The sequence below is a fragment of the Mytilus galloprovincialis genome, chromosome 9, assembly GCF_965363235.1.
Source record: "Mytilus galloprovincialis chromosome 9, xbMytGall1.hap1.1, whole genome shotgun sequence".
Taxonomy (NCBI): domain Eukaryota; kingdom Metazoa; phylum Mollusca; class Bivalvia; order Mytilida; family Mytilidae; genus Mytilus; species Mytilus galloprovincialis.
In genome coordinates this window covers 71,224,097-71,250,573 of record NC_134846.1, presented here as the reverse complement: position 1 = coordinate 71,250,573, position 26,477 = coordinate 71,224,097, and the positions used below count along the sequence as shown (strand labels likewise).

General features: G+C 31.6%; 1 protein-coding gene across 1 annotated transcript; it reads right to left on the bottom strand.

Annotated features, from left to right (window-relative positions):
* Positions 1-158: 158 nt before the first annotated feature.
* On the bottom strand, positions 159-24,774 carry LOC143045820 (uncharacterized). Its single transcript, XM_076218602.1, has 11 exons — positions 24,666-24,774; positions 21,130-21,371; positions 19,579-19,705; positions 18,766-18,936; positions 17,239-17,370; positions 16,513-16,629; positions 15,433-15,649; positions 9,881-10,037; positions 9,294-9,409; positions 6,858-7,035; positions 159-2,897 (listed from the first exon to the last, which is right to left on the bottom strand). The coding sequence occupies exons 2-11, from the start codon at positions 21,363-21,365 to the stop codon at positions 2,714-2,716; spliced, it is 1,635 nt and encodes a 544-aa protein (XP_076074717.1). The 5' UTR covers positions 21,366-21,371; positions 24,666-24,774; the 3' UTR covers positions 159-2,713.
* Positions 24,775-26,477: the final 1,703 nt, after the last annotated feature.

Sequence of the window (26,477 nt, the reverse complement as noted above, 5' to 3'; positions counted from 1 at the left end):
CAAACGACAACCACTGAGTTACAGACTCCTGACTTTAGACAGGCACATATGGAATGTGGCAGGGTTAAACAAGATATATGAATAAGCTATAAACACTACTTACAACAATATAAACATGAATTTCTGTATCCTATCCAGGACAATAACAACTAAGTGTGTGACAATAATGATTTATTTTCGACACTGAATTACATTTTCTAATTATTGATATAAAGACTACTTTGGCAGTGCTCAACACATTAAAATGAAGATCTAAAGCTTCTTAAACTGTCAAAAAATTTTGTATACACATGAATTATCAAGAACTATTGTAATATATTTATCATAACAAGAAAACAAAAAAATATACATAAAACATCTGAATATGAAAAATGTAGAAGCAAAACAAGCAATAATTATAAAGATATTAAATCAATATAATTTATAAAACAACAGAAACTGGTTAATGGTCAATAAAAACTAATTTTGAAAAACAAATAAACAAAAAAGGCAATATATCTAATATCTAAACAAACTTGAGCTTCATCGAGGCTACATTACCAATATTTGGTACATGTATTGAAACAATTGAATCACTTAATTGTGTTCTCTTTTATGTAAAGCTCTTTCCTGCATATCAGCTATGTTTGCAGAAATTTGTGAATAAAAATCTTTCTTGTAAACGACCATTAAAAATATATAAATACTAAATTTATAACAACTCAACATACTCAAAAAAGGAAAAACAAAGAAAATGTCTGCATTATTTCCTTCAGTTCTGTACAAAATGACAATAAAAATTATTTGTTCATAGATGTATGAACATATATGTTGCATGGCAATCATGGTAAAACCATGAAAGATCAGTCATAAGAAAAGTTTTTTACCAATTATGCCATATTCTGATATAAAAAAACCACTTATAAAATGCCCTTCATAAAGATCAATGCTAATTTTAACAAGAATGAAACTAATATAAATTTTGACAAATTTATGCACTACGTATTGCAAAATTCCATTTAACATAACATTTATTTAATAAAAATGTTCATTAGGCATATAAGTAAACAAAATGAAAAATAATTCAATTGCAATAAATATCATTAGTGAGGCATGTCACTTTTTTATATTTTACATGGAATTCATAAAAATGAATTTTCATATAACCATGATTCAATGAATTTACACTCTCGATAATAACTGATTTAAAAATAATCTTTTACTTTAGGTTTAATTGACTTTATCATAACCTAAGTAACATAACTATTATAAGTATAAAACAAAAATACCAAACTAATTTTAATGTCAATTCATTATTACATAATCTATAGGACTAACAGTAATTTCATTGTATGCTCACAATATAAATAATGTAACACAACTGGCTAAATATTCATTGTTCCAGATATTAAAACCAATAACAATAAATTACTGTACTGATGCAAAGTGAACCCATTACCCATTATTCATTGAATTTCCTACAGTAAATTATGATATTTGTGATAATTTCAGACTGGGCAACTGCTTACTCATTTCACCAAGGTGCAGTAGTAATGCTTCAGTCATTCTTCTTACATAAACATCTTGACAAGGATTTTCTATAAATCATGTCTTAAAATTACATCAAATAACAAAGACTTATAATGACAACAATTGTCTCAATTATCTTTAACAATATGCATGTTTTAATGTGATTAAAAGCAATGGAGCTAATGCTACTTTCGTAAAACTTTACTGGGAAAATGGAGTAAACAAAATTGTGCTTGAAATATCCAATCCAGTATTTTCATTGGATGAATTCTGAGTTAGACAATCATACTCCAAATCTTTATGACTGCAAGGTCTGATTCTAGGTTCTATATTTAAAAGCAACACATATACATGCAGACTAGTAAATGTACTCACAAAAATAATGTTTTATATATATATATATATATAAACAAGTCTAAATTGAAAACTACATATATATAATATATATCTCATTAACAAAACATAAAGCTTATTTTAGTGAATAAACATAACAATGCTGACCACAATGCTGACCACAATGCTTTGACATGATTATTTAAGTCACCTCACATACATGAAAACTTCAGGATTTACCATAAGCAGCAAAACTATACAAAGCCTTCATAAATGTTTTATTCATTTTCATTTTTAAAATTAGATAAAGTTTATTGCACTGTTAAAAAGTATTATTTTAATATAAAACAATTTTGGTTTAAAATCAAATTCATATATATTGGCTTGTTTTGCACACAATGGTATAGTTGAAAATGAATTTTTTTAGAAACAGTATAGAAACATGTGTTTCATATTCAACACTGCTAGAAGTTACATATTATCTGCAAACTAATTACCCATGCCATAATACATTCATTTCATTTATTATAAAAACCTTAAAATATTGTATTCAAAGTTGAAAATTTTACTAATAACGTCTGATTTTAGGACAATTTCTTAAGCATTATTCAGCAGAAGAATATCCAGCAAATCACTACATAATACGACAAATAAACAATAGCTGATAACCAATTATATCAACACAAATGTTTGGGTTTGACCCTGGTTTTACTGTGATGATCCAATGCAATGAACAACTTCCAACTTATATGCCTCGAGTCAGCTGACCATTTATAGAAGTCATGTGATGTCTCTCACTCCTGCACAGCAAGCAACTGACTACCATACAAATAATGATGCTGCCTTTGTATAAATGTACAGAAACAGGTTTTCAGGCCTGTCTTCCTGCATATCGTCCTGACTTTGTTTTACGAACCACATAATTCTCGCCTGAGACTCCTTCATCTCCAATCCATTCTTCAGTCAGATCTTCTACCCCTGCTAGTGTTCTAGGAGGAGGAATAAATGGTTTTGCAAGCTGGAATGTACCACTCATTCCAATTCCTGTTATTTGCCTGAAATAATTGAAAATAAACAATAATGAATGTGCTGATCTTCAAAGCATACATAACTTGTAATTAAAAGGGGGGTCTGATTTTTTTTAAAAATGGTGCAAAATCCTGCATTCTGGGGGTATCCTAGACCCTTATTCAGACCTCTGAAAACATCATTTTTTACTGAAGATAATGTAAATGATTAACTAAAATTAGCAACATGATGGGTAAATTTTCTGTACATGTAAAAACATCATTAATCATCTTGATGGACCAATATACATTTCTGTGCATTTTCCTGTTGGTTGACTGCTGGTAAATATTTTTGAACTGAAAGAATCCAAAGATCTTAGTTTGAATAGAAACATATTGTCTCTGGTTTGAATAATCACTTGAATTATTTAGTTTTAAATGAAAATTGTAATTCTGACATTATATTAAATAAAGGGCTGCGCTTTAGCGCATGATACGCCCGTTGTTTGAAAGACGACGGGCGTATAAAAATGGCAAAAAAGACTACAATGACAATGAGGAGCAGCAAGAAGATAACAGGGAAAGTGAAGATGGTGAAAGTGACTACTGAAAGTTATGATCTAAATGAGGAAGTAGGTGATGAAAGTAAGGATTTCATTGATGATGAGGAGGCCTCTTCTGAGAATGAAAATGAGGATTTTTCTGATGATGAGGACAGTGATTACAGTGAAGAAGACACTGATGATTAAACCTAGTTCAGCTTTTCAATATTTAGCATAACAAGAATGTGTCACTCACACTATCATTTTCTATGTTCAGTGGACCGTGAAATTGGGGTCAAAACTTTAATTTGAAATTAAAATTAGAAAGATCATATCATAGGGAACATGTGTACTAAGTTTCAAGTTGATGTAACTTTAACTTCATCAAAAACTACCTTGACCAAAAACTTTAACCTGAACTTTGCACTATCATTTTCTATGTTCAGTGGACCATGAAATTGGGGTCAAAACTATAATTTGGCATTAAAATTAGAAAGATCATATCATGGGGAACAAGTGTACTAAGTTTCAAGTTGATTGGACTTCAACTTCTTCTAAAACTACCTTGACCAAAAACTTTAACCTGAAGCGGACGGACGAACGGAGGTACAGACCAGAAAACATAATGCCCCTCTACTATCGTAGGTGGGGCATAAAAAACAAATATCATTAACATTGGCATATAACATAGAAGTCTTCAATGCAATATAAGGAAAGTGATATATGATTATGGGTTTTAGTAATTCTATGGCTGATTTCCAAATTTTATAGTAGTTTGAAAGAAGGTAATTTTCTTGGGGTATATTGCTCATAGTTAGATTCTGTTGAACACAGTAAGGAATCCATACTAAATTATACAAAGATGTATGCAAAAGTTGTTCAAATGGTGCTTAATATGGTGGATAATGATTATTACCTTTTTATTGTTTAGAATATTCACAAGATGATCATATTGATAAATGTTTAGGAGACTTGATTTCCTTATTTTTTTCATAAAATGACACCCTTTAACATTTAAGGAATATTTAGTCACATGTTAGGATTTTCATGTTGTCACTTGTTCACTTATTATGTGCTATTGTAGGCTAGTTATGTTTTATAACATTTTTTATTGCGCTCAACCCTTCCACCGAAACCGAACTCTATAAAAAAGCTGCAATGCTAAGGTATCATTTGTGATTTCAATTGCAACCAATTTTAACAAGAGTAAAACATCCTATATGCAAAAACAGTATTTGATTTTTATCCATAGCTTAGATAGTAAAAATGTTATCATAAAATGATATATGCCTCAGGGAACAGTCAGTATCTCTGGGACTGCTAATGTGCTTTCATCCTTGCAACCATTCAATAATAGTACAAACGTATGACATTCATGGAACCTATTTTTTACAAGAAATTTAATGTTTTAAATTGAACAAAAGATTTTACAAATTTTATGTTTTCATCAGATTTTATTAAGTATTATTTGTTACATCAATAGATATAAACAATTCACCAAAGTTTCATGGACATTGGTGAAAGCCTTTTTGAGTTATTGTCCGAAGTGTTAAAAATCCCCCTTTTTTTATGAATAAAGCCCCATAAATCCAAAACTTAAAATTTGAAATTTATAAAAATTGAAAGGGAGCTTACATTAATAGATGTAAACAATTCACCAAAGTTTCATGGACATTGGTGAAAGCCTTTTTGAGTTATTGTCCGAAGTGTTAAAAATCCCCCTTTTTTATGAATAAAGCCCCATTAATCCAAAACTTAAAATCTGAAATTTATAAAAATTGAAAGGGAGCTTACATCAATAGATATAAACAATTCACCAAAGTTTCATGGACATTGGTGAAAGCCTTTTTGAGTTATTGTCCGAAGTGTTGAAAATCCCCCCTTTTTTATGAATAAAGCCCCATAAATCCAAAACTTAAAATCTGAAATTAAAAAAAAAAAAAAACGAAAGGGAGCTTACGTCAATAGATATAAACAATTCACTTAAGTTTCATGGAAATTGGTGAAAGTGTTTTTGAGTTATTGTCCGAAGTGTGGACGACGGACGGACAACGGTATACCATAATACGTCCCGTCTAAAAGACGGGCATATAAAAAGTGTTGGTATTGTTTTTACAAAATTAAAAACAATATTCCCTGACTAGTAGTCAGTTGGAGCTTCGATTTCAAAGTTAAAACTGTTACAGAGTTGCTATATTTTATAATATCGTATGCTCTCCCCAAAAAGATTTGAAATTTAGATTAAAAATCCTGCATTCTGAGCATACCTGGGAGTGATTTAGATGCTAGGGAAAATGTAAATTTTGACTTATTTTTGTTGTTGACTTCAATCACATCTGAAAAAAAAAAAAATAAATGGGATTCCGCAGTCCTGGCAAGGTTAATCTATATTGATTTTTTTTGTTGGGAAGGTGTCTTTTGTAAGACTACTAAGGAAGTCTGTTCTTGAATATAGGTAAATAATAGGTGAAATATTATAATTTTTTTTTAATAATAATCAAATTTATCAAATATCTTGGACGATTTATTTTGCGTACGTACTTAAGTGACAAATGACCCCCTTTTTTCTAATAAGACTTGTACACGTATTTCAAACATGTTGTGAAGCTATGCCCTTTATTTTTTTCTTATTTGTTAACTGTTCAGTAAGCAGTAAACTAAAATCCTTTTGAACTAAAGATATTTTTAAAAATTATTTGTGGTCTAATTTCGTTATTGACCTTCATTCTCTGGACACCACGTGGTCGTGGGCTTTGAAATGTGAACTACAAAAGGTGGTGAATTCCAGATTTTTGACAACATTGTATATTATACTTTCTTTTATTTGACTGATGTATTTTCATAACATGCTATTGTCATCTTTGGCTTATTCCTTCTCTAGAAGCCAAAACCGAACAGGGTCATAATGACCATCGGAACATCTCTCTTTTTATCCTTGCAAACATACAATACTTTCCGACTTTAAATAGACGACCAATCAATGGACTGCATTTACATGAACTATATTTAGTCAAAGGTAAACACTGATTTACATCCTTGTTTATCTAGACTTGAATCGTGGAAGCTGATACACTGAGCAATTATTTTTTTAATATTAACCTGATTATCTTTTGATCTTTATTATTTTTTTTTACTCATGCAAAAATACCCGGCAGGAAAAGGACAATAACTGGCAAAAATCGCCGGCTGCCGGCTTTTAATGACATCACTGTTGTCAATCTTTTTTTTTCTCTTTTTACCATGATGTTGTTCATTTAATTTTTCTTTTGCCCGTTGTGTTGTCCATCTTACTTTTCTTTTGACCATGGCATTGTCCATCTTTTTTTTTCTTTTGACCGTAGTGATGTCCATCTTTCTTTTTCTAATCGTTTTAGTATGTCCCCTGTTATCCTATTATCCTTTTTAATTTCACATTTTTTTATTTCAATTTCAGTAACAAAAGTCATTTATAAACAAGAAAACGTACCTTACTACACCATTTTTCAATGCCCTTTCCATGGCAGTTTTAAACTTGTGTGGTCGAGATTCGATATTAAAATCAGGATGATAGTCCATGATGTACTGTTTGATTCTAATAACTGTGGACTGTTTAGGTTCATGACTGGCTACAATGGCCTGACAAATCATGTCATCTATGGTTTTACCTTAAAATAGCAAAAAATATTTAAATGTTTTGAAGAAGCACTTTTATCATAGCCTAACATAATTCATCAGAAATTTTTAATGACAAACTAATCCAGGTAATATGAAAAAAAATAATGTTCTAATACTAAAAAAAAAATTGTTATAAGTCCAATAGCTTCTATAATCAAAGAGCTGAATAGCTCTGAGGGGAAAGACGGTCCTTGTTTCTTTTTTTGGGGGGGGAGGGGGTATCTTTCGATAGTCTTCATATAAAGAATAAAAAAAGAACAGCTAGAACATGTAGAAAGGTTGACAATATTAAAGTCAATTGTTGTTTAATCTAATTTTGTTTCCTTAGTTTAGGATTCAATTTGGATCAATGGAAGAGATCTGCATCTTCTAAATCTAAACATTCTATTAAAGTTGATAGTTAATTATGTAAAATTCAACTGAATTCTGTCATTTAACAACAACTACAATGTTTTCTGAAATCTTAATTGTGTGCCACTGAACTGCAGGCTAGGTCATTTTCCATTTTTAGTGACAGTACTCTAAGATTTTTAATTTTTTCTTAAGAAAGTTAGGACTGAAAAATCCATTCAGTTTTAAATTTCCATTGATAAAGTTCCCAGTTACCACTCTCATCACAGGGATACAGGTACTAATAAAAAATAATATGATTGATGTAAACTGTGTGAAGCTTGTTTCCAGATCCTACATTTTGACATATTTGTAAATTTCAAGAATAGATAGGTTTAAAGTCATATGAAACGATTGAGTGGTGAAAAATAATGTTTATCCAATTCTTGAACCAATGCATGTATATATCATAAACTTAGTCTTCTGTGCACGATTTTATCCTTTTTTACACAAATATATCTTATAATCGTCAATTTTTTTTCTCTCTGTCTGTAATGATTTAACAAATATGGTTACTCATTAAATGCTGTGTTTTGAAGCCGAAGTTTACTGATTGTCACCTTATAGTAAATAAATAACAAAAAGCATGCGAATTGAGTACGTGCTTAACATGTACAATCAGATAATTGTTTATTTTAATGAGAGATCCATGCGTATTGCGATCACTGTATTTTTACGAGGAGGGTTATGCTCAGGTCACTATGCATACGGAAAATATGTCGGCGAATTTCTTCCTGGAAGCAAGCAATTATAAATAAGTTAACTTCTTCTAAATTTGGACAAATTAAAGAGTTTTCCTCAGAAAAAAGTATATGTACTTAAGTTGTATAATGAAAACTATCCATTTTGTTATAAAAAACATATGCATATTTTTTTTTAATTTGAGGTTTCTTATGACTTTAAACTATAAAATCAAACATTTTTTTTTTTTTTTTTTTTTTTTTTTTTTACCATTAAATGATTTATTTGTTGGTACACACAATTTAGTTTTAATGGAAGACTACTTATCATATAGTAAATGTCACATTTTAAGTTTTATTTTAGTGGATAATTACTCATCCATTGAGGTGCTCCTGATTTGGAGGAAGATTCACAAAACAGAAAAATTGAAAAAAATCGTTTCTCTCCACAATCTTATGTATCTCCACGAACTTTGTTTACTTTGAAAGTTGTTGACCTACAAATTAAAGTATTGCATGTTGATGTTTGAATCATCTACAGCAAACATAATTATGTTAAAATTTAACAAATACCAATTTATAATTAGTGCACGAACTCTGAGAATGATTTAAATAACAAGTGAAGGATATCCCTGCTTCTGCATAGTGTGGTATTCCAACAATGACGTCATTATAAAATATAATGTAGTTTGGATATATTTAGAATATCTTGTCATACTGATTTTTCCGTATTGTAAAAGAAACGTAAATAGTGTAAAGCAGAGCTCAATATACGATTATTTTGCTAGAAACAGAAGGGAAATGTGTAGAAAAGTGTTCAAAGTCAATCTATTCATTTGTGTGTTTCCTTCTCATCAATCTCAGTAAGATTTGTTGGGGGGTTTTCCACACTATAAAAACAAAATGATTGATGTGAGGGGATGTCACTCTAGTCAACCCCATAGGGGATTGACGGCTTGAAGCCGTCTTTCCCCAAAAATTGTATTACCTTACTGGAGAAGAGACTATAGCAATAATCTAAGTATGATAGCTGTATGCCAAACAGTTACCGAGTATTGATGTGATTCAGAAGGACAATGTGAAAGACCATTACCTTATCCAATAGCATGAAGCACAGGGGACAATACATGGAATAACTTTTTTACAAATTTTAAACTACTGCTATATATTCAACATACTTGATTCTGGATCGAAATCATCCAGCAGTAGACGATAAGATCCCTGACCAACACTGTTTCCTGAGGACTGTTCCCATATTCCTTTTTCTATTCCTTTCTCAATAGCTGGTTTCAGCCTGTAACAAAAACACAATAAAGGCAAGTTGACTACAGTGGTTGACTTTGGTTCATGTCTTTCATATATTTTTTTTTCGTACATGGTTATGTTATAACTTTCGCCTTAGTGTTCTCAATTAAATTGTTCCATACTTTTCATACCTGGGCCTTTTAAAGGCAACTATATGGTGCAGGTTTTTCTCACTGTTGAAGACCATAATTATGGTTGCCTTTAATTGCTAACATCCACTTCAGTTTAACTTTGGTGGATAGTAGTCTCATTGGCAATCATACCACATCTTTTTTTATACTTCCATTTTTGTTAAATTCTTTTATCAATTTTTTATTGTATTTTACAGGTCTTTTGTTGGTTGTTAGTGTTGTTATTTTTTTTCTTATATATCTTAAGCATATCCCAAGCATCTCCATTTATTCCCATGCAATATGAAAAAAAGCTGTCATATTTGTATTTTCCTTAAAAAGTACATTACCTGGTTTCAGCATTCACACTTGGATAATTTTCAACCAGATATTTCTTAATTTTCCCAAATGAGGCCTCTTTGGGTTCACTACAGTAAGTAAAGGCTAAAGGAAATGTATCATCTATCTTCTCAGGGTTACTGTGTGGATCAGTTTTCTCCCATTTTGCTACAAGATAAATAGTTTTTAATCTCTGCTGCTTATTGATACAACTACAATGCACACCATCAGAATATAAAAAAGTATATATACATTATCTTGTCTCACAAATTGTCATATTAAAACGAAATTTTCAATGTGATTTGATGTAAAAAGAAAGTTTTACAAAATCTGCTCATATGAATTCATCACCAGTGTTTTGAGTTTAGTCTTGAAAAATTACCTGACAAAGACGATGGCCCAGCTGTATGCATGACTATAGTGCCTTTACATTGGATTAAGTTATCAACAGTAAAGTTGAAGTACAATTTAAAATTGTTGTGTATAAAAGACACATTTGATTCCCAGTCAAATAGATTAAAGTATTGGTTAATTTCAAACTATCGACAACCAGGAAATGGGTGCACTGTAGATGTAAAAATTGCTTTCTTGCTACTACTCATTCCATTTGGAAGAAGCAAAAAAAAACTTTATGATTGAGATTTCACCTTTAACAATGAGTGTTGTAAAATTATCGACAAACAGTAAAAATTGCCTACTCGCTACAACTCAACATTATTAAGTTGTTGACCAAATATTAAATCATTCCACTTCATAAAGGCACAGAAAACTTCGAAAAAAGTTTCCTACCAAAGGTCAAAAGGATAACTGGACCTACATTCACCTTTGGTTACACAGGTAAATGAAAACCCTGTAACACATCCACTAAAAATTTTCTTGAAGAAATTTGTCGATCAGAGAAATTTGAGCATCCAAAAAGTCTGCTTACATTAGTGTATATAAAAATATCATTGACTTGTGTTTTGCCTTATTTCAAAAAGGTTTTAGCAGAGTTAAGCCAATATGCACAATATGGTTAGAAACAGAACATGAAATGATATTTCCATAATAAATCTTAAAAGAGCAAATCACATCATAGAACACAATACAGTTTGACTAACCCCAATAATACTAATGAAATATGCTACTTCTTATATATGACACAGTGTTCTCCCCAGAAATTTTGGATAGCATCACATTTGGCGTAAAAAATAAATTGTATTTTTTTCAATGTAATTTGTCGCGTCGTGGTAATGCTCTATTTCCTTTATGTTATATACGTTATTGTTTATTACAAAATGTATTATATTGTTTGTATGCTATAGGCCCTTTTTTGGTGAATAAAATATTCTATTCCACCCTATTCTTTGTATCTATATTGTTGAATTCATAACTGAGAATACAATTAAACTAAAACCAAGAGAACAGTATTTTCAGTTTATGTTTTCTATATTCATTTATAGTTCCAGTCTTCCAGAATTATTTTTTTCCTCTTGGGCCAGATACAATTGCACTAAATGTGTAGGAAAAAACACTGGTTATTATAATAAAAAAAAAAGGAAAGAGAAAGTATCATATAGCAATATAATTTACATTAAAAAACTTTCTTTATCATGTCTATCAAATATATTGGTTCATGGTTCCAGTTGTTTCTTTTTATCAAAATGATATATATTTTTAATAAGGTTATCTAATAAATAGTCTGTTAAAGCTTAGTTTTCTCTTTAGGTATTGTTTTCTGTCTTCTGTGCCATTTGTGGATATATGTAGTTATTATCGTAAAATGCGGGTTTTTGTCATATCTGATCCGAGTCCGATCAGTAGTTTACACTAAAATATTAAATGGCCGCCGAAAACAATGAAAAATACGAAAATAAAACAATGTTTGACAAGAGATTGGGAATGAATATGGCGTTTTTAATGCATTAAAAGGATGAAACATAAACTTAAGCCAATTATGATCACTTTCTAAAGAAAGTACAAAACTTATATAGTTCAAAATCAAAATTTTCACTCTCGATTTACAACTAGTATTAGGAAATAAAAGAAAGTAATACTAATATTTTGAAAGTCATAAAAAGATAAGACTCAATCTCTTTTTAAAAGAGAAAAAAAAACAAGAGGCTCTCAAGAGCCTGAATCGCTCACCTTAATTCTTTTGGTTAAATCTCTCATCAATGATTATTTTGGCTTTTCAATTTATTTAAATGTTTTTTGGATCGTCCTATTTTCTTCAAAAGCCAAAAAAAATAATCATTTTCTCCTATGTTCTATTTTAGCCATAGGAGCTATGTTTCTTGACATACAAGGAAATAAAATATAAAATTTATACTAGATACTCTGAAACTCATTTAGCCTAAGTTTGGCTGAAATTGATACAGCAGTTTCAAAGGAGAAGATTTTTTAAAGTAAGTCAACATGATGAACAAATTGTGAAAAAAGTCTTTAAAGGGCAATAACTCCTTAAGGGGTCAATTGACAATTTTGGTCAAATTGACTTAATTGAAGATCTTACTTTGCTGAACATTATTGCTGTTTACAGTTTATTTCTATCTATAATTATATTCAAGATAATAAACAAAAACAGCAAAATTTCCTTAAAATTATCAATTCAGGGGCAGCAACCCAACAACAGGTTGTCTGATTCATCTGAAAATTTCAGGGCAGATAGAAATTGACCTGATAAACAATAATACCCACGTCAGATTTGCTCTAAATGCTTTGGTTTTTGAGTTATAAGCCAAAAACTGCATTTGACCCCTATGTTCTATTTTTAGCAATGGCGACCATGTTTGTTGATAGATCATAACTTCGGATACAATTTACAAACTAGATACCCTAAGGAACATTCAGTTAAAGTTTGGAAGTATTTGGCCCAGTAGTTTCAGAGGAGAAGATTTTTGTAAAAGATTACTAAGATTTACGAAAAATGGTTAAAAATTGACTATAAAGGGCAATAACTCCTTAAGGGGTCAACTGACCATTTCCGTCATGTTGACTTATTTGTAAATCTTACTTTGCTGAACATTATTCCTGCTTACAGTTTATCTCTATCTATAATAATATTCAAGATAATAACCAAAAACAGCAAAATTTCCTTAAAATTACCAATTCAGGGGCAGCAACCCAACAACAGGTTGTCTGATTCATCTGAAAATTTCAGGGCAGATAGATCTTGACCTGATAAACAATATTACCCCATGTCAGATTTGCTCTAAATGCTTTGGTTTTTGAGTTATAAGCCAAAAACTGCATTTGACCCCTATGTTCTATTTTTAGCAATGGCGACCATGTTTGTTGATAGATCATAACTTCGGATACAATTTACAAACTAGATACCCTAAGGAACATTCAATTAAAGTTTGGAAGTATTTGGCCCAGTAGTTTCAGAGGAGAAGATTTTTGTAAAAGATTACTAAGATTTACGAAAAATGGTTAAAAATTGACTATAAAGGGCAATAACTCCTAAAGGGGTCAACTGACCATTTCCGTCATTTGACTTATTTGTAAATCTTACTTTGCTGAACATTATTCCTGTTTACAGTTTATCTCTATCTATAATAATATTCAAGATAATTACCAAAAACAGCAAAATTTCCTTAAAATTACCAATTCAGGGGCAGCAACCCAACAACAGGTTGTCTGATTCATCTGAAAATTTCAGGGCAGATAGATCTTGACCTGATAAACAATATTACCCCATGTCAGATTTGCTCTAAATGCTTTGGTTTTTGAGTTATAAGCCAAAAACTGCATTTGACCCCTATGTTCTATTTTTAGCAATGGCGACCATGTTTGTTGATAGATCAAAACTTTGGATACAATTTATAAATTAGATACCCTAAGGAACATTCAGTTAAAGTTTGAAAGTATTTGGCCCAATAGTTTCAGAGGAGAAGATTCTTGAAATAGTTTACGACGACAGACGACGACAGACGACGGACGACAGACGACAGACGACGACGGACGCCAAGTGATGGCATAAGCTCACTTGTCCCTTCGGGACAGGTGAGCTAAAAATGTTTGTTTCTTTGAATTTTCATTTTGCAAACATATATTTTGATTTATTTTATGATTTTCTTTTCTCCTGTCAAAATTTGAGATTGCATACCACGTGGTATTAATCATGTCACAAGTGACAGCTTGGGGTTTTAGTATCCAACCAGTTACCACCCAAAGGACAATTAACACCTATATAATCACTTTAAATTGCCTCTATTGTCCAACTTGAAGGGATTACAATTAATGGTGATATATTTTTTTTATGATCATAAGAGGTAATTAGATGAAAGTTCACAATTTAGGACATGGCTTTGCCATGCAGAAACGAGAAAAATAACATCCTGAAAATAATTATAGCGTCGCGGAAATTATTATAGCGTCGCGGATATTATTATAGCGTCACGGGAAGAAAATATAGCGTCGTGGTACCGCGACGCTAAAACCAGGGGCGTAGCTACCTAAGGCTCGACTAGGCACGTGCCTATACATAAATTTGCCGATTATACCCCCTTTGGAAAAAAAATAATAAAAAAAATAAAAATTTTAATTCTAATGCGTAATATCATTGTCTTTGTGTATGAAACTGGATCTGAAAGTTATCAGTCACAAAAGTTCAGAAATTGATTGTAGAGTGGGGTGCTCATTTTCGCCATATCTTTCTATGTTTTCTACTGTTGATGTTCAGGTCTATATGTTTATAAAGTATACTGATATTTCTCCATGAAGATAACTTCAAATGCAAAAAATTCTGATTCTTGAAAACGTAACTGTTTGAAAATAATCATCTGAATAGTTAGATTGAAGGGTGTTTGAAATTTCCTAATGTTTGGTCAATGGGGGACACATATTCACCATTTTTCCACATCTATTTTAAACCAAACAACTGCAGCTTTAACCAGTATTTATCAAATCAATTGCATTATAGATGAATAGCAGACATTTCAAAGATGTAAAGGACTGAAATTAAGGGCAATCAGTCTAAGAATTACTAAGACATATTTCTTTGAAATCCTGTTTTTCATTCAGGAAATTGGCTGTAAATCGTTGTCCATTTTTTTATCCTTTGCGGTAAGTGCCTCATTTTTGTCTAAGTGTAAAGAATATTCATATTTGTTATAAAAATACAATTTAACTGCATATTTCTCCCATTTCAGCTATCTTTTGAAGTTTTTACACCTCAAAATCATGCGCCCCACTTTACACTACTACGTTAATTCAAGTGTTAATGTAAGATTATTCATAATTCTTCGAACTTTTCTTCATGAATATTATCATGATAAAAACCAGTAAATATGATATTTTTGTACACAAAATTATGCAACTAAAATGCTGAAAACCGTTTTCTGTCGGGGGGCCAAAGCCCCCTGCCGATTTGTGCCTACAGTTGATTTGATACCTAGCTATGCCCCTGAAAACGGCCTGGGGAGAACACTGTATGACATCTAGTTCAGGTCTAGTATCCAAATACCAGCTAATCAAGTTAACAGAAAATGGACATGCATTCCCTATACCAAGCTTCGCCTCAAGTTCAAAAGTTTTGCAATATCATATTTTAGTGTTTTTAATTGTGTTGTTTACTTACGTTTTTTAATATGTCGTTTTTTCTTCTTTTTCTTTTGTGGCTCTTCTTCCTTTTTAACATCTCCCTTTTTGTCATCCCCCTTCTTGTCGTCCCCCTTCTCTTCTAATTTTCTCTTCGTTCCTTTTTTCTTTGGTGTCTCTTCCTCTGGTTTGACTGGTTCTTCATCTCCCTCCTTGTTTTCTTTTTCTGATTCTTTCCTTTCTTTTTTCTTCTGAAGCTACAGAGCAATACAATAGAATTGTATCAGTCTCTATACATTTTATCTGCTTTTTTTAACCTATATAAACAAGGCTGGATGAACCAAAAGTTTATCCAGTCAAGAATAATAGGTTAGAATGAACATTTTTTAACACAATGTGTCTTCAAAGCAACAATTTATCTTTATCCAACTTTTGTTCCATTCCAAAAATCGTAGCTGAAACTTCTTAACCTAAATCCCAACAAAATCACTTTAATTCAAAGTGCTATGAAGGGTAAAGATTGCTTTAATTTATCAGTGGGAGTAAAATCAAACATAGAATTCCAAAAACATGGTGGTGGACAAAGGAAGAAAACTCCAATTTTAAAGATTACTTTAACAATGACATCATTCACATTTTTAGAACAGATATTAGATTCCTGCACCTTGCGCAAGTTATGTAATTTTTGATAACAACTATAACATCATGTTGCAACTTGAATATCTGAGCATATATTACATTGATAAATCTCTTCATGGATAGGATGTTAAGAATGTTATGATCAATGCACTATATTTTGTTTACTGTGGATTTATTATTATTCGTTACAAACCAATTTCTTGGATTTCGTGGTAACCTAGATACCAACAAGATTTCAATAAGAATTATGCAGACTTGGCAAAACCATGAAATCAAATATCCCCTAAAACTAAGGTCTTAAATCCAGGAAAATTGGTATCCATGAAAATAAATGAATCCACAGTGTCTCAAAAGTAGTGATAAACCTTGGAAATTTAGATATCATGCAAGTACCATAGGCTTCTAATTGCATTTCATGCAATCTTTACCCCAAAAAAAACATTAATAATATACAATTGATAGAATTGTTAGCATCACATACTTTTTCTTCTTTTTTCTGTTTTTCCTTTTCTTTCTCTTTCTCTTCCTTTTCTTTGATGTCTTCCCTTGGTTCAGCACCAAATATTCTGTAAAACCCACACTTCCCTGTACCTTTTACCTGTAATCATTCAAAATTCTTTTGATAAGCATATCTCAATAGATCACCATTGGAAACTGGCCTCATAAGCCAAGCTCAATACATAAGACATCACTACTAACACACATGCTTTGTTTACTATGTAATATGCATGCTTGAAATTCTCCTCCGCAGATTAGACACTAAATCCTAAATTAAAAATGATTTAATGCTAAATTAAACAAGCGCAACTATTATCATGAATATTCAAACACCATCAAAGACCATCAAAGGTAAAAAAATGAAAAAGCCGATGATTTCCTGTTTATTTGATAAACAAAACTAATCCTGGAAATAAGCCAGATCATACACAAAATTTCAGGTGGTCCACAGGACTACTGATTTACCAGGTTTGGGTAGTCCTCCTAGATTTTAGGGGGGCTATGGACTATCATTAGTGTCGAACCCTGTCAAGGGAACACAAACTCCTCCTTTATGCTTTTTCAAGCAAATTCAGGAATCCTAAGGCTATGATTTAGTTCACTTCCCCTGATTTTTTTAGCCCTGCTCACCATTTAACATTACATTTGATAATCACAATTTTAATAAAGCATTTCACAATGAGTGTCAAAAGTGCCATTTAATACTAACCAGTTCAATACGTCCATAATAAACTCCACGTTCCAGGGCTTGTAACAATTTATGTGGCTGTAAGTCCACTTGAAGAGCAGGATATTTGTTGGCAGTCGCTACTTTTATATTAGGAAATCTCACTCCATTTGTCTAGCAAGTGTTAAGAAAATATTACAATTTCTAATGCACTTTAATTTCAGTATTTTGTTTATCAAATAGATTTTTTTGCAAGTAAACTAACATACTGTAAACCAAGTTACATTCAGGGATCTTTCTTTCCATCTTAACTGAGTATGAATTCAATTTATGTGATTTTCTAAAAGTTTTACACATTTGCTTTATATTTTCTACTACAAAAATTCACAATAAAAAAGGCCCACAAAAAAAAGATGGTTTACAGTAGACATTCAACCACTCTACTTTTAAATGTGACCATTTTTTAAAAACTATTTTCTATTGTATAACATTTATTAAATGTATGCTAACAATTACAGGTATTGGTGAAACTATAACTTTTCAATACAGCCTGATAAATATACTGTAGTTTATATATGATTGTAAATGTGTGTTTGCATGCTGGTAAAATTAGCAAATCTATGATTTAAGTGTGTTTGCAAGCTGATAAATATAGTTAATTTATGATTTAAAGTAAATATGTTAAATTGGTGTTTGATGCAATTTTCAACATTATTGTACTAGTTCGTGAGTCAATTTTTATTGGTGGAGGAATCTGGAGTAGCAAGAGAGAACCACTGACCTTCGGTAGGAAACCTGACAATCATAGCCAATTAAGGAAGCTGGCTTGTCATGTTTTGGATTTTTTGTCAGATTTTTGGAATCCTCTGGTTTTATCAATTTGAATGCCTTGAAAAAATTTGCCCGGTGACCCCCATTTTTCTTTTTGTAAATCTTTTACATGTATAATGATAAGCCATCTGTAAAAGTCTTATAAAATTTTAATTACTTTTTAACAGTTTTTGAGAACTTCAGCTTGTCAATGATAAAGCTATGAAAAGTCAAGAGAGAATATTTTCCCACCAAAATTTCAATGGCTAATATCTCGAAAACAAGCACGGTGACCTATATATTTTTTTTGCTCTTTGGATTCCTTTGTTAATCCCCTATCAATATAAACTAGTGTTTTGAAAAGTTAATTACTTTGAAACTGAGAAGCAAACTCCCTTAAGATTGGGGGATTCAAACTTACAGATTTAGTAATGACAGGCTAGTGATACAGTAGTTCCACTAAATAGGCCATTGGGCCAACAATACTTCGATTGATTAAACCGTAAGTATGTGTTTGCATGCTGATAAGTTTAGTAAATCTATGATTGTTATTGTTTGTTTCAGGGGGTGATTTTTTTGCTAATCTATGATCATAAGTGTTTTTGCACTGGATTTGTTTTATCTATGATTGTAATTGTTTGTTTGCAGGCAGGTGATTTGTTTTGTTAATCTATGATCATACATGTGTTTGCATGGCAGAAGATTTTTTATAATTTATGATTGTAAGTGTGTTTGCATTCTGTCAAATAAAATGGATACAGGATTTCCGGTCTCTTTTAGAATTTCCTCCACAATATCTCTCATTTTCATGGTTAGACTTTCTGCCTTGGGTTTTGTAGATTTTGGCTTTGCTTTTATTTCTCTGATTAAGCCCTTATAAGGTGATGATTCTTTGATTCCAAATTCCTTTCCAAACTTATCTTTGACATCCTGAAAGAAAAATGGAATTTTTTAAGGACAGATATATTAGGACATGTAGGATGAATATGATGTATTCGATTATCAAACCAGAAAAAAAAAGATTCAAGTAGATCTGACTGCAATAAATATCACAAGCAACATGAATAGTACTATTAGGACACTCAAGACCATCTAGTACTTGACATATTGTATAGATTTCTGTGTGCTGTCAACTGTTATGTTGTTGAGTTGCTGTTCATTCCTACCCAGCATTTATTTTTATTCTTATTGGTTTCAAAGGTCCATAAAAATATTTTGGGTGTCTTTACCAAAATTTAAATAATCATGTCTAACATCCATTTCATATTTCAGTTTATAGTTAACATCCATTTGGTCTTTTTTGAATACTTTGGCATACACGAATGAACTTCAGTTAAGTCTTCAATTGTGCTGTAAAGTTATGAAAATCTTACCTAAATAGAATTTATTTGTTTCCAAGCTTCAAATAAGAAAGAAAAAAAAACAAAATTTAACGCAAAATTTCTTGAAAAAAAATCTGCAATCAGTACTTTAAGTTTTGTTACCAAGGTATCTGACATGCATTTCTTTTGTAGCAGTTTATTCTGTGTGCTAATAAATAATAATAGAGATCAGTAAAAATGTTTTACTTACCCTGTTAAACTGTGATGGATCTACTGTAACTGGGATATTCTGTTGTGCACAGAAATCTGTGAAGTATTCAAACAAGGTCTGGTATGATACGGAGGCTCCTTCCCTTGACTCTACATGCTCTGTTAGCCTGTAAAATAAATATTGTAACCATCTATTATACCTATATACATATACTTATATTTACCTATGTAAATAGATCACTTTAATTCTTTTTAATGTACACAGGGTTGGCAAAGTATTACCCGCCCGGGAAAACCCAGGCGGGAATTCCCGGGTTTTCCCGGGCTGGGCAATACTCCCAGAAATGGGTAATACAGGGTAATACTGGGCAATAAGACTTTTTAAGCTTATTTTAACACAAAATAGTAAAGTCTTGTTTTAGTTTCATAGTATTATAGCTAAATATATATATATATATATTTTATGCAGATAACCATTGAGAGTCATGTTTCTAGAAGATTGAAAATTAAATTTCATTCTCCACTACTTCTATGTACATGTAGGCAGAATACAAAATTTGAATATTTTAGGATTATTAATACCTTGTTAATTTCATGTATTGTTTCAACTATCCAAACTTTAAAAAAAAATGCATTTTATAGCAGTGTTTATTTGAATTATAAATTTAAATGTCTATGCAATCATATTGCTAAATAAACACCCTACAGGGTCAAGTCATTAACCCTTAAAGAAATGAAAAGGCTGAATATTGTTATACATGTATAAACATATCAATGTCCTAATCTGAATAATTACTTATTAATTAGTGATGTACATATAAATTAAGCAAAAGTAATTTTTCTTACATTTTCTTGTTAATTCTTAATGTAAGATATATACATTTGAAAAATGAATTCTTTGAATTTATGTTAACAGTTTGACCAATCTAGATGAGAGGGTGATTTAATAGACTTTCAGAAGAGAATTATTGATAAAGGCCTTTTCCATTAATATTTTTGTAATGTGTGCCTACATGTTTACTTGTCTCATAGCTGCAAGGATAGTACTTTTTCAAATGTTTATACACTTGTATTATCACTCTCAAACAAGTAAACTAATTTATAAATCAAAATGTGTTTATAAATATCTTACATGTATTGTAATTGAGTTTGATCACTGAATCCTCTTTAAAATTCAGGCCAGTATTTTATATTACCCAGTATTGCCCAGTATTACCCATTAAAACCCAGTAAAACCCAGGTTTTCCCAGTATTTCCCACTGGGCTGGGCAATACTCATAAAACCCGGGTTTTTGCCAACCCTGAATGTACATGTATCAATATTTATTTAAAATTTTAGAAAACTGGAACTGAAGTCAGGCAGGGCATGTTAAACTACCAGCACTATTACATGTATTATTAGAAACAGTCAAGATGAAGAACATCATTAAAATCATGGTTATTTAGATTTTTGGTTATTTACCAAACAAACAATTTGTACCTCATAAAAGTGGTTTTAGCCTATATTTTCATTTCCTTATTATCCGATTCCATAAAACAGTGTTTCATAAGGAAATATAAATGTATTTTAGTGTAATATATAAAAACTTACCAGTCTGTCAGCTGCTGTTCACCAGGTGGAACAGTTCTTTTTCTTTTTTCTAAAATCACTGGCACTTCTGCCTCCAGCACTGGTGGCTTTTCTTTTTTCTTTGGCTTTACATCTTTTTTCTTATTTTTTTCTATTTCTGTTTCTTTTTCCTCTTCAGGTTCCTTTGTTAATTGTTTGCTTCTTTCTTTTTCTGCCAAGTATTCCTGAGTCTTCTTCTTTAATTTTATTGAAGGCATTTTTTACTGCAAATAAAATCAAAATTTTATTAGAATGACATGTATGCCCTTTACTGAACGTATTGAATGCATAAATAGTTAAGCATACACAATTTTTCACATACAAACAGATTGTTGGATTTCTGTCAATCATCTGACAGGGGAAGTGCTTTTTGAATTTTTGCTTGGAGAACCTGAAACAGAAAGTCTTCTAAAACAAGATGGATCAAGGTTCTTGGTAAGAGTCACTTAAGGCAGATTTTACAATAAGAAGGAAATATTGTTTTTTTGTATCCATCAAAAAAGCAATTGCTGAAACTGTGAAACAGACTGTGTAATGGAGTAATGCATTATGTTATTGAATAAAATGTGTCTTTCTGAGTAAATAAAAATAAAAATTACTCTGTGTTTGTGTTTTTTGTTAGAATTAGAGGGTTTTCAATTTCAAAATATTGGACATGGAATAGACATCATGACCTACTTTACTGACATCCAGCTTATTTGGAGCGGAATTTTGAAGTATTATTTATAAGTGGAGCCTAATAACATGGACTTATATTTTAATAAAAAGTCTTCTTTTGTGTTTTAATCATAACTTTAAGGCAGATTTGTATTGGTAAAGGCTAAAAAAGGTAATTTAATAATATTGTTGCTAACGTCACGTCTTTTCCGTCCATTGTGGTATGTCACGATCGCAATTTTTTTGTTGGTTCTCAGACAGCCCATTGTAGTTATTTTTATCCTGGGTTTTATAAATAATTGAAAATAGCAATCATATTAAATTTGGATGACGTAAAGGGGTCAAAGGACTTGAGGAATCAATATCATTGGCTGTTTTATTTTTTGCGAACGTTACTGCTCGACGTTTCCGTCCAAATCAGTGTCACGTGAGCAACATATATTTAGATCTGTAACTCTCCTGTATAGGAGTTACGATTTTGCCCTTTGCAGAAATAGATTCGGAGTCAGTTCCTTCACATGATGGGGAAGCAAAGAAGGTAAGTTGTATGTAATATCGTTACAAGAGGACCTTAAATGTATTCCGTCCATCAAAAAGACGTTCGCAACAAAACGTAATGTCATGATAGTAGATGTTGCTAATGTTACTATTACGAATTGGTTTCTTGTGTATTCATTTGATATAAAGTACACCTGCAAATGACATTCTGTATATTTAGAAATTCTAAACCAGACTGTACAATTTTATTACTCCAGGCATATATTAAACATCACTGTGTGCATACATTTTAACTTTTAAAGATGTTGTTGCTCATGTGACATGTCCAAATGTCGCTAACGTTACTCATTTTTTGGTTTCTTGTGTATTCATTTGATATAAAGTACACCTGCAAATGACATTCTGTATATTTAGAAATTCTAAACCAGACTGTACAATTTTATTACTCCAGGCATATATTAAACATCACTGTGTGCATACATTTTAACTTTTAAAGATGTTGTTGCTCATGTGACATGTCCAAATGTCGCTAACGTTACTCATTTTTGTCTCCGTCACGTTAGCAACATGAAAGTAGGAGACAGAACACAATACTGTAAAATCTGCCTAAAATATCTGAAAACAGGATAAATTCAATGGTGGGACTCAAAACATTTTGAACTATTCTAGGATTTATCCTAACAAATTCCTACCTAAAAACCCTAATGAATTGTGAACTGTTACTCATGAATAAGGCAAACTATAATTACTTGGTGTACAGGAAATTACAATGTTGTAGTTCTTGAGAAAAATACTTTAAATCTCATGAGCATGGTCATAAGTGTATGAATGTATATATATATATATATTTGTTTATCATGATCAGATAGTTGATAAAACATGTGTAAGTGATGGAAGTGCAAATGCATCCCACAATATTGTGCCGAAATACAACTTGATAATAAATTTCAGGAAGCTCTGAAATGTGCAGTTCTTGAAAAAAAAAATACCATGGGACTGACTGATGGAGCAACTGACAGCTAGAGGTCAACCAGTTGACCTTTCCTTCAGAGAAAGGGAATACATGCAAACTTGGTAAAATCACAAACTTGATCTTTATTACTATAAATACATGTAAATACAACTACAAACAAAAGTTTCTACATCAGCCAGCACAGTGAAATAATTATACAATTTATAAAGTGTTTATAAAGTGTTTCTACACTATGGCATCTACTGACAACATCAGCTATATTGATTGATTTGTAGAACTTGTCTATCTTTACAGGGGCGGATCCAGCCATCTAAAAAAGGGGAATTCCCAACCCAGAGTAAAAAAGGGGGGGGGGGGTTCCAACTATATGCTCCCATTCAAATGCAATGATCGTCCAAAAAAGGGGGGTTCCAACCTCCGGACCCCCACCCCCCCCCTGGATCCGCCAATGCTTTAGCCACTAATCAGTTTTGTAAACTCAACATTAATGCTTTTGTCATCTGCTGCACTCAGGCATTTTATCAAAATAAAAATCTAGCTTCCATCTTCATCTTTATATTTGATTTCTACCTTGGTAAAACTTGTGACTTGATTGTAGTTGAAAGTACAAATGTATAAACACTGCCTAACATGATAATCTGTTTAAGACTTTTAAAGACTCTCCATAGTTAAATTGGGGTCTCATTGGGGATCTGATCCTGGATCCTGCTTACTGTCAGATTCCTGTATTCCTGCTAGACTTCATTTCCCGTTTTCAATGCACAATAATTTGACTTTCACGTGTCACGCTAACAAAAAATCAGCAATCCCGCATAACGCTTAGAATCCAATGAGACCCACTTAAATTTCAGAATAATTAAAAATGTGCAAGCAGACAGCTACGCGCCTGAATTCATACAAAGAAAAACAACACATGCATTTCAACTCTCACATTATCAATATACTTGAAGTATTCCATGTCAAATAAAATTAAAAGTAAAGGATTGCCATGATTAACTTAAAATTTAAAGTCCCTTGTTTTGATGGACTGATAAAAATAAAACCTGTATGGGCCTCTAATCACGTGACCAGTCTGCTGACTATAAATAGATCGATATATAAAAAAAATGCCGTGTTGATCGCATGTTTATGGTCGAATTACAATTTTTTTCGGGAAATATTGATGCATCTTAATTATAGAAATGCAATGATACCTGTTGTTGCTAAATTGCACCTGCATTTAGAAATTTAATAAGAATTTGAAAGGTGATTTATCGAGCAAGTAGACCTATGGCTATGCAATCAATGAGTGAATACGAACGATCCGGTTTAATAATTAGGTTTGCAAATAATAAATGCAATAATAAAAACTTAAAAATTGTGTGTTTTCACACTATGTTTATAAACCTACCACTTCTTGCAGCACAGCAAAGTAGGTCAGCTTGTACATAAAATGCCAATGCTAATGACGCCCTAACTGATGGGAGGAAACGTAAGGAAGCATAGCTGAAAAATCGGAAACCAGTTCATCAAGAGGCTTACTAGCTTGTTGTTGTGTACAAAATACAAATTTATACAATACACTGATTTAAAGGGGCATTAGGGAACGATCATTTTACATCAAAGGGGTATGTTTTTTTTTTCCAAATTTTTTTTTTATAATCAACAATTTGATGAACACAATTGAAATAGTAGAGTCAAACAGATGAGACAAAACATATTTTGAAAGTCAACCAGATTTTCTCCATACCTATGTGAGGGGGGATAAGACCTTTATCGGGACTCCGGGATCGGTTGTTTTTAAAGGGAAACTTTGCAAAAAAAAAATCAAAAATTGATATTATGTCCATTCTGTATAGAAACGCTCAAATACATAGATATTAAAGTATTAAGTCGGGATTTCGGGATTGACCCTTTCGGGATCCGGGAATTTTTTTTCGAATTTCGGGACCTCGTGATTTCGTGATTTCGTGTTTTTAAGCTCGGGATTTCGGGATCCGGACCCCTCATACCCCCCCCCTTTTTTTTCTTAGTCAGGTGATGCTGAAGATAACGGTTCATTTTTTATTTAAATGTGACACCCATTATTATTGATTAAAACTGAGAGATTACTATAACACATGTGTTATAGTAATCTAAGATTAAAAATAGAGGAATTGATGCAAAGTATATTTAAATCTCTTTAGTAACGTGGTCTAATAACAGATATTTCAGTGCTTCATTCTGAAAACATTGGTATTTGACAGTTAAACCCGTTCATTGGTGTCTTACGGTAAAGGAACAGTAAACAGGTAGATGGGCTATGTTGCAGATTGTGCTAAAATTTTGCATATAGCCTAGCTTGTCTCGTTGAACTAAGCTGAAACTGAAATCGAAAAAATATTGCATTTATCTGATTTATCGTTTAAAATATACTGATTGATTTTTTTTTAAATGGTAAACATTTGTATAGAAAAAAACATAAAATCGGTGAAAAACGTCTAAAATTTGTCTTAAAATTATCAAACCTCTGATTCTTCTCCATAGATTTTTCTTAAAAAACTACTATATGCTGTTGATACATAAATTTCCGTTTAATTGGTGCCAAAAAAGAAAAGGCCACCGACTTCGTTTTTCGTCTAAGAATGAACTTGTTTCCTTTTCGGTAGTGAAAAACGTCAAAATCAACATTTTACGCCCTGCACCGCGATGATATACGTAAATTTCATTTTAACAATCATAGTCAACTTTGTCTTATCAGTTCTTAAGTTCATAAAGTTAATAGTAAAATCACAAAAATACCGAAATCTGAGGAAAATTCACATGAAACGGAAAGTCCCCAATCAAATGTCAAAACCAAGAGCCCAAACACTTCAAACGAATGGATAGCAGCTGTCATTTTCCTGACTTGGTACAGGCATTTTCGTATGTAGAAAGAGATGGATTAAACCTGGTAACTAGCTAAACCTCTAGCTAAACCTCTAACTTGTATGACAGTGGTAAGCTATCCAATAGAGAAGCATGGCGATACGAAAGGTCATAGTCTAAGTTTCTGTATATATATGGTATATTACACCTGTGGTATTTCCATGATGTTACACTATTTAAAGGAATCCCAGGAAGAATTGATAAAGATTTGGCTCAGAGATTTGCCGGTAACGGCATAGATTTGTATACTCCTTGGTAACGTTTGGAAGGCCAGTAATATCTTGATATGATTCCCAGAGGGAAATATTATAGTACG

What these genes read in the sequence shown, in the direction of transcription:
- LOC143045820 (XM_076218602.1), bottom strand. Translation starts at nt 21,365, where the DNA reads ATGCCTTCAATAAAATTAAAGAAGAAGACTCAGGAATACTTGGCAGAA. An exon ending in GAACAGCAGCTGACAGACTG is followed by an intron (nt 19,706 to 21,129) that starts GTAAGTTTTTAT and finishes TTTATTTTACAG; the next exon opens with GCTAACAGAGCATGTAGAGT. An exon ending in TAAAAGAGACCGGAAATCCT is followed by an intron (nt 17,371 to 18,765) that starts GTATCCATTTTA and finishes AACACTTGCTAG; the next exon opens with ACAAATGGAGTGAGATTTCC.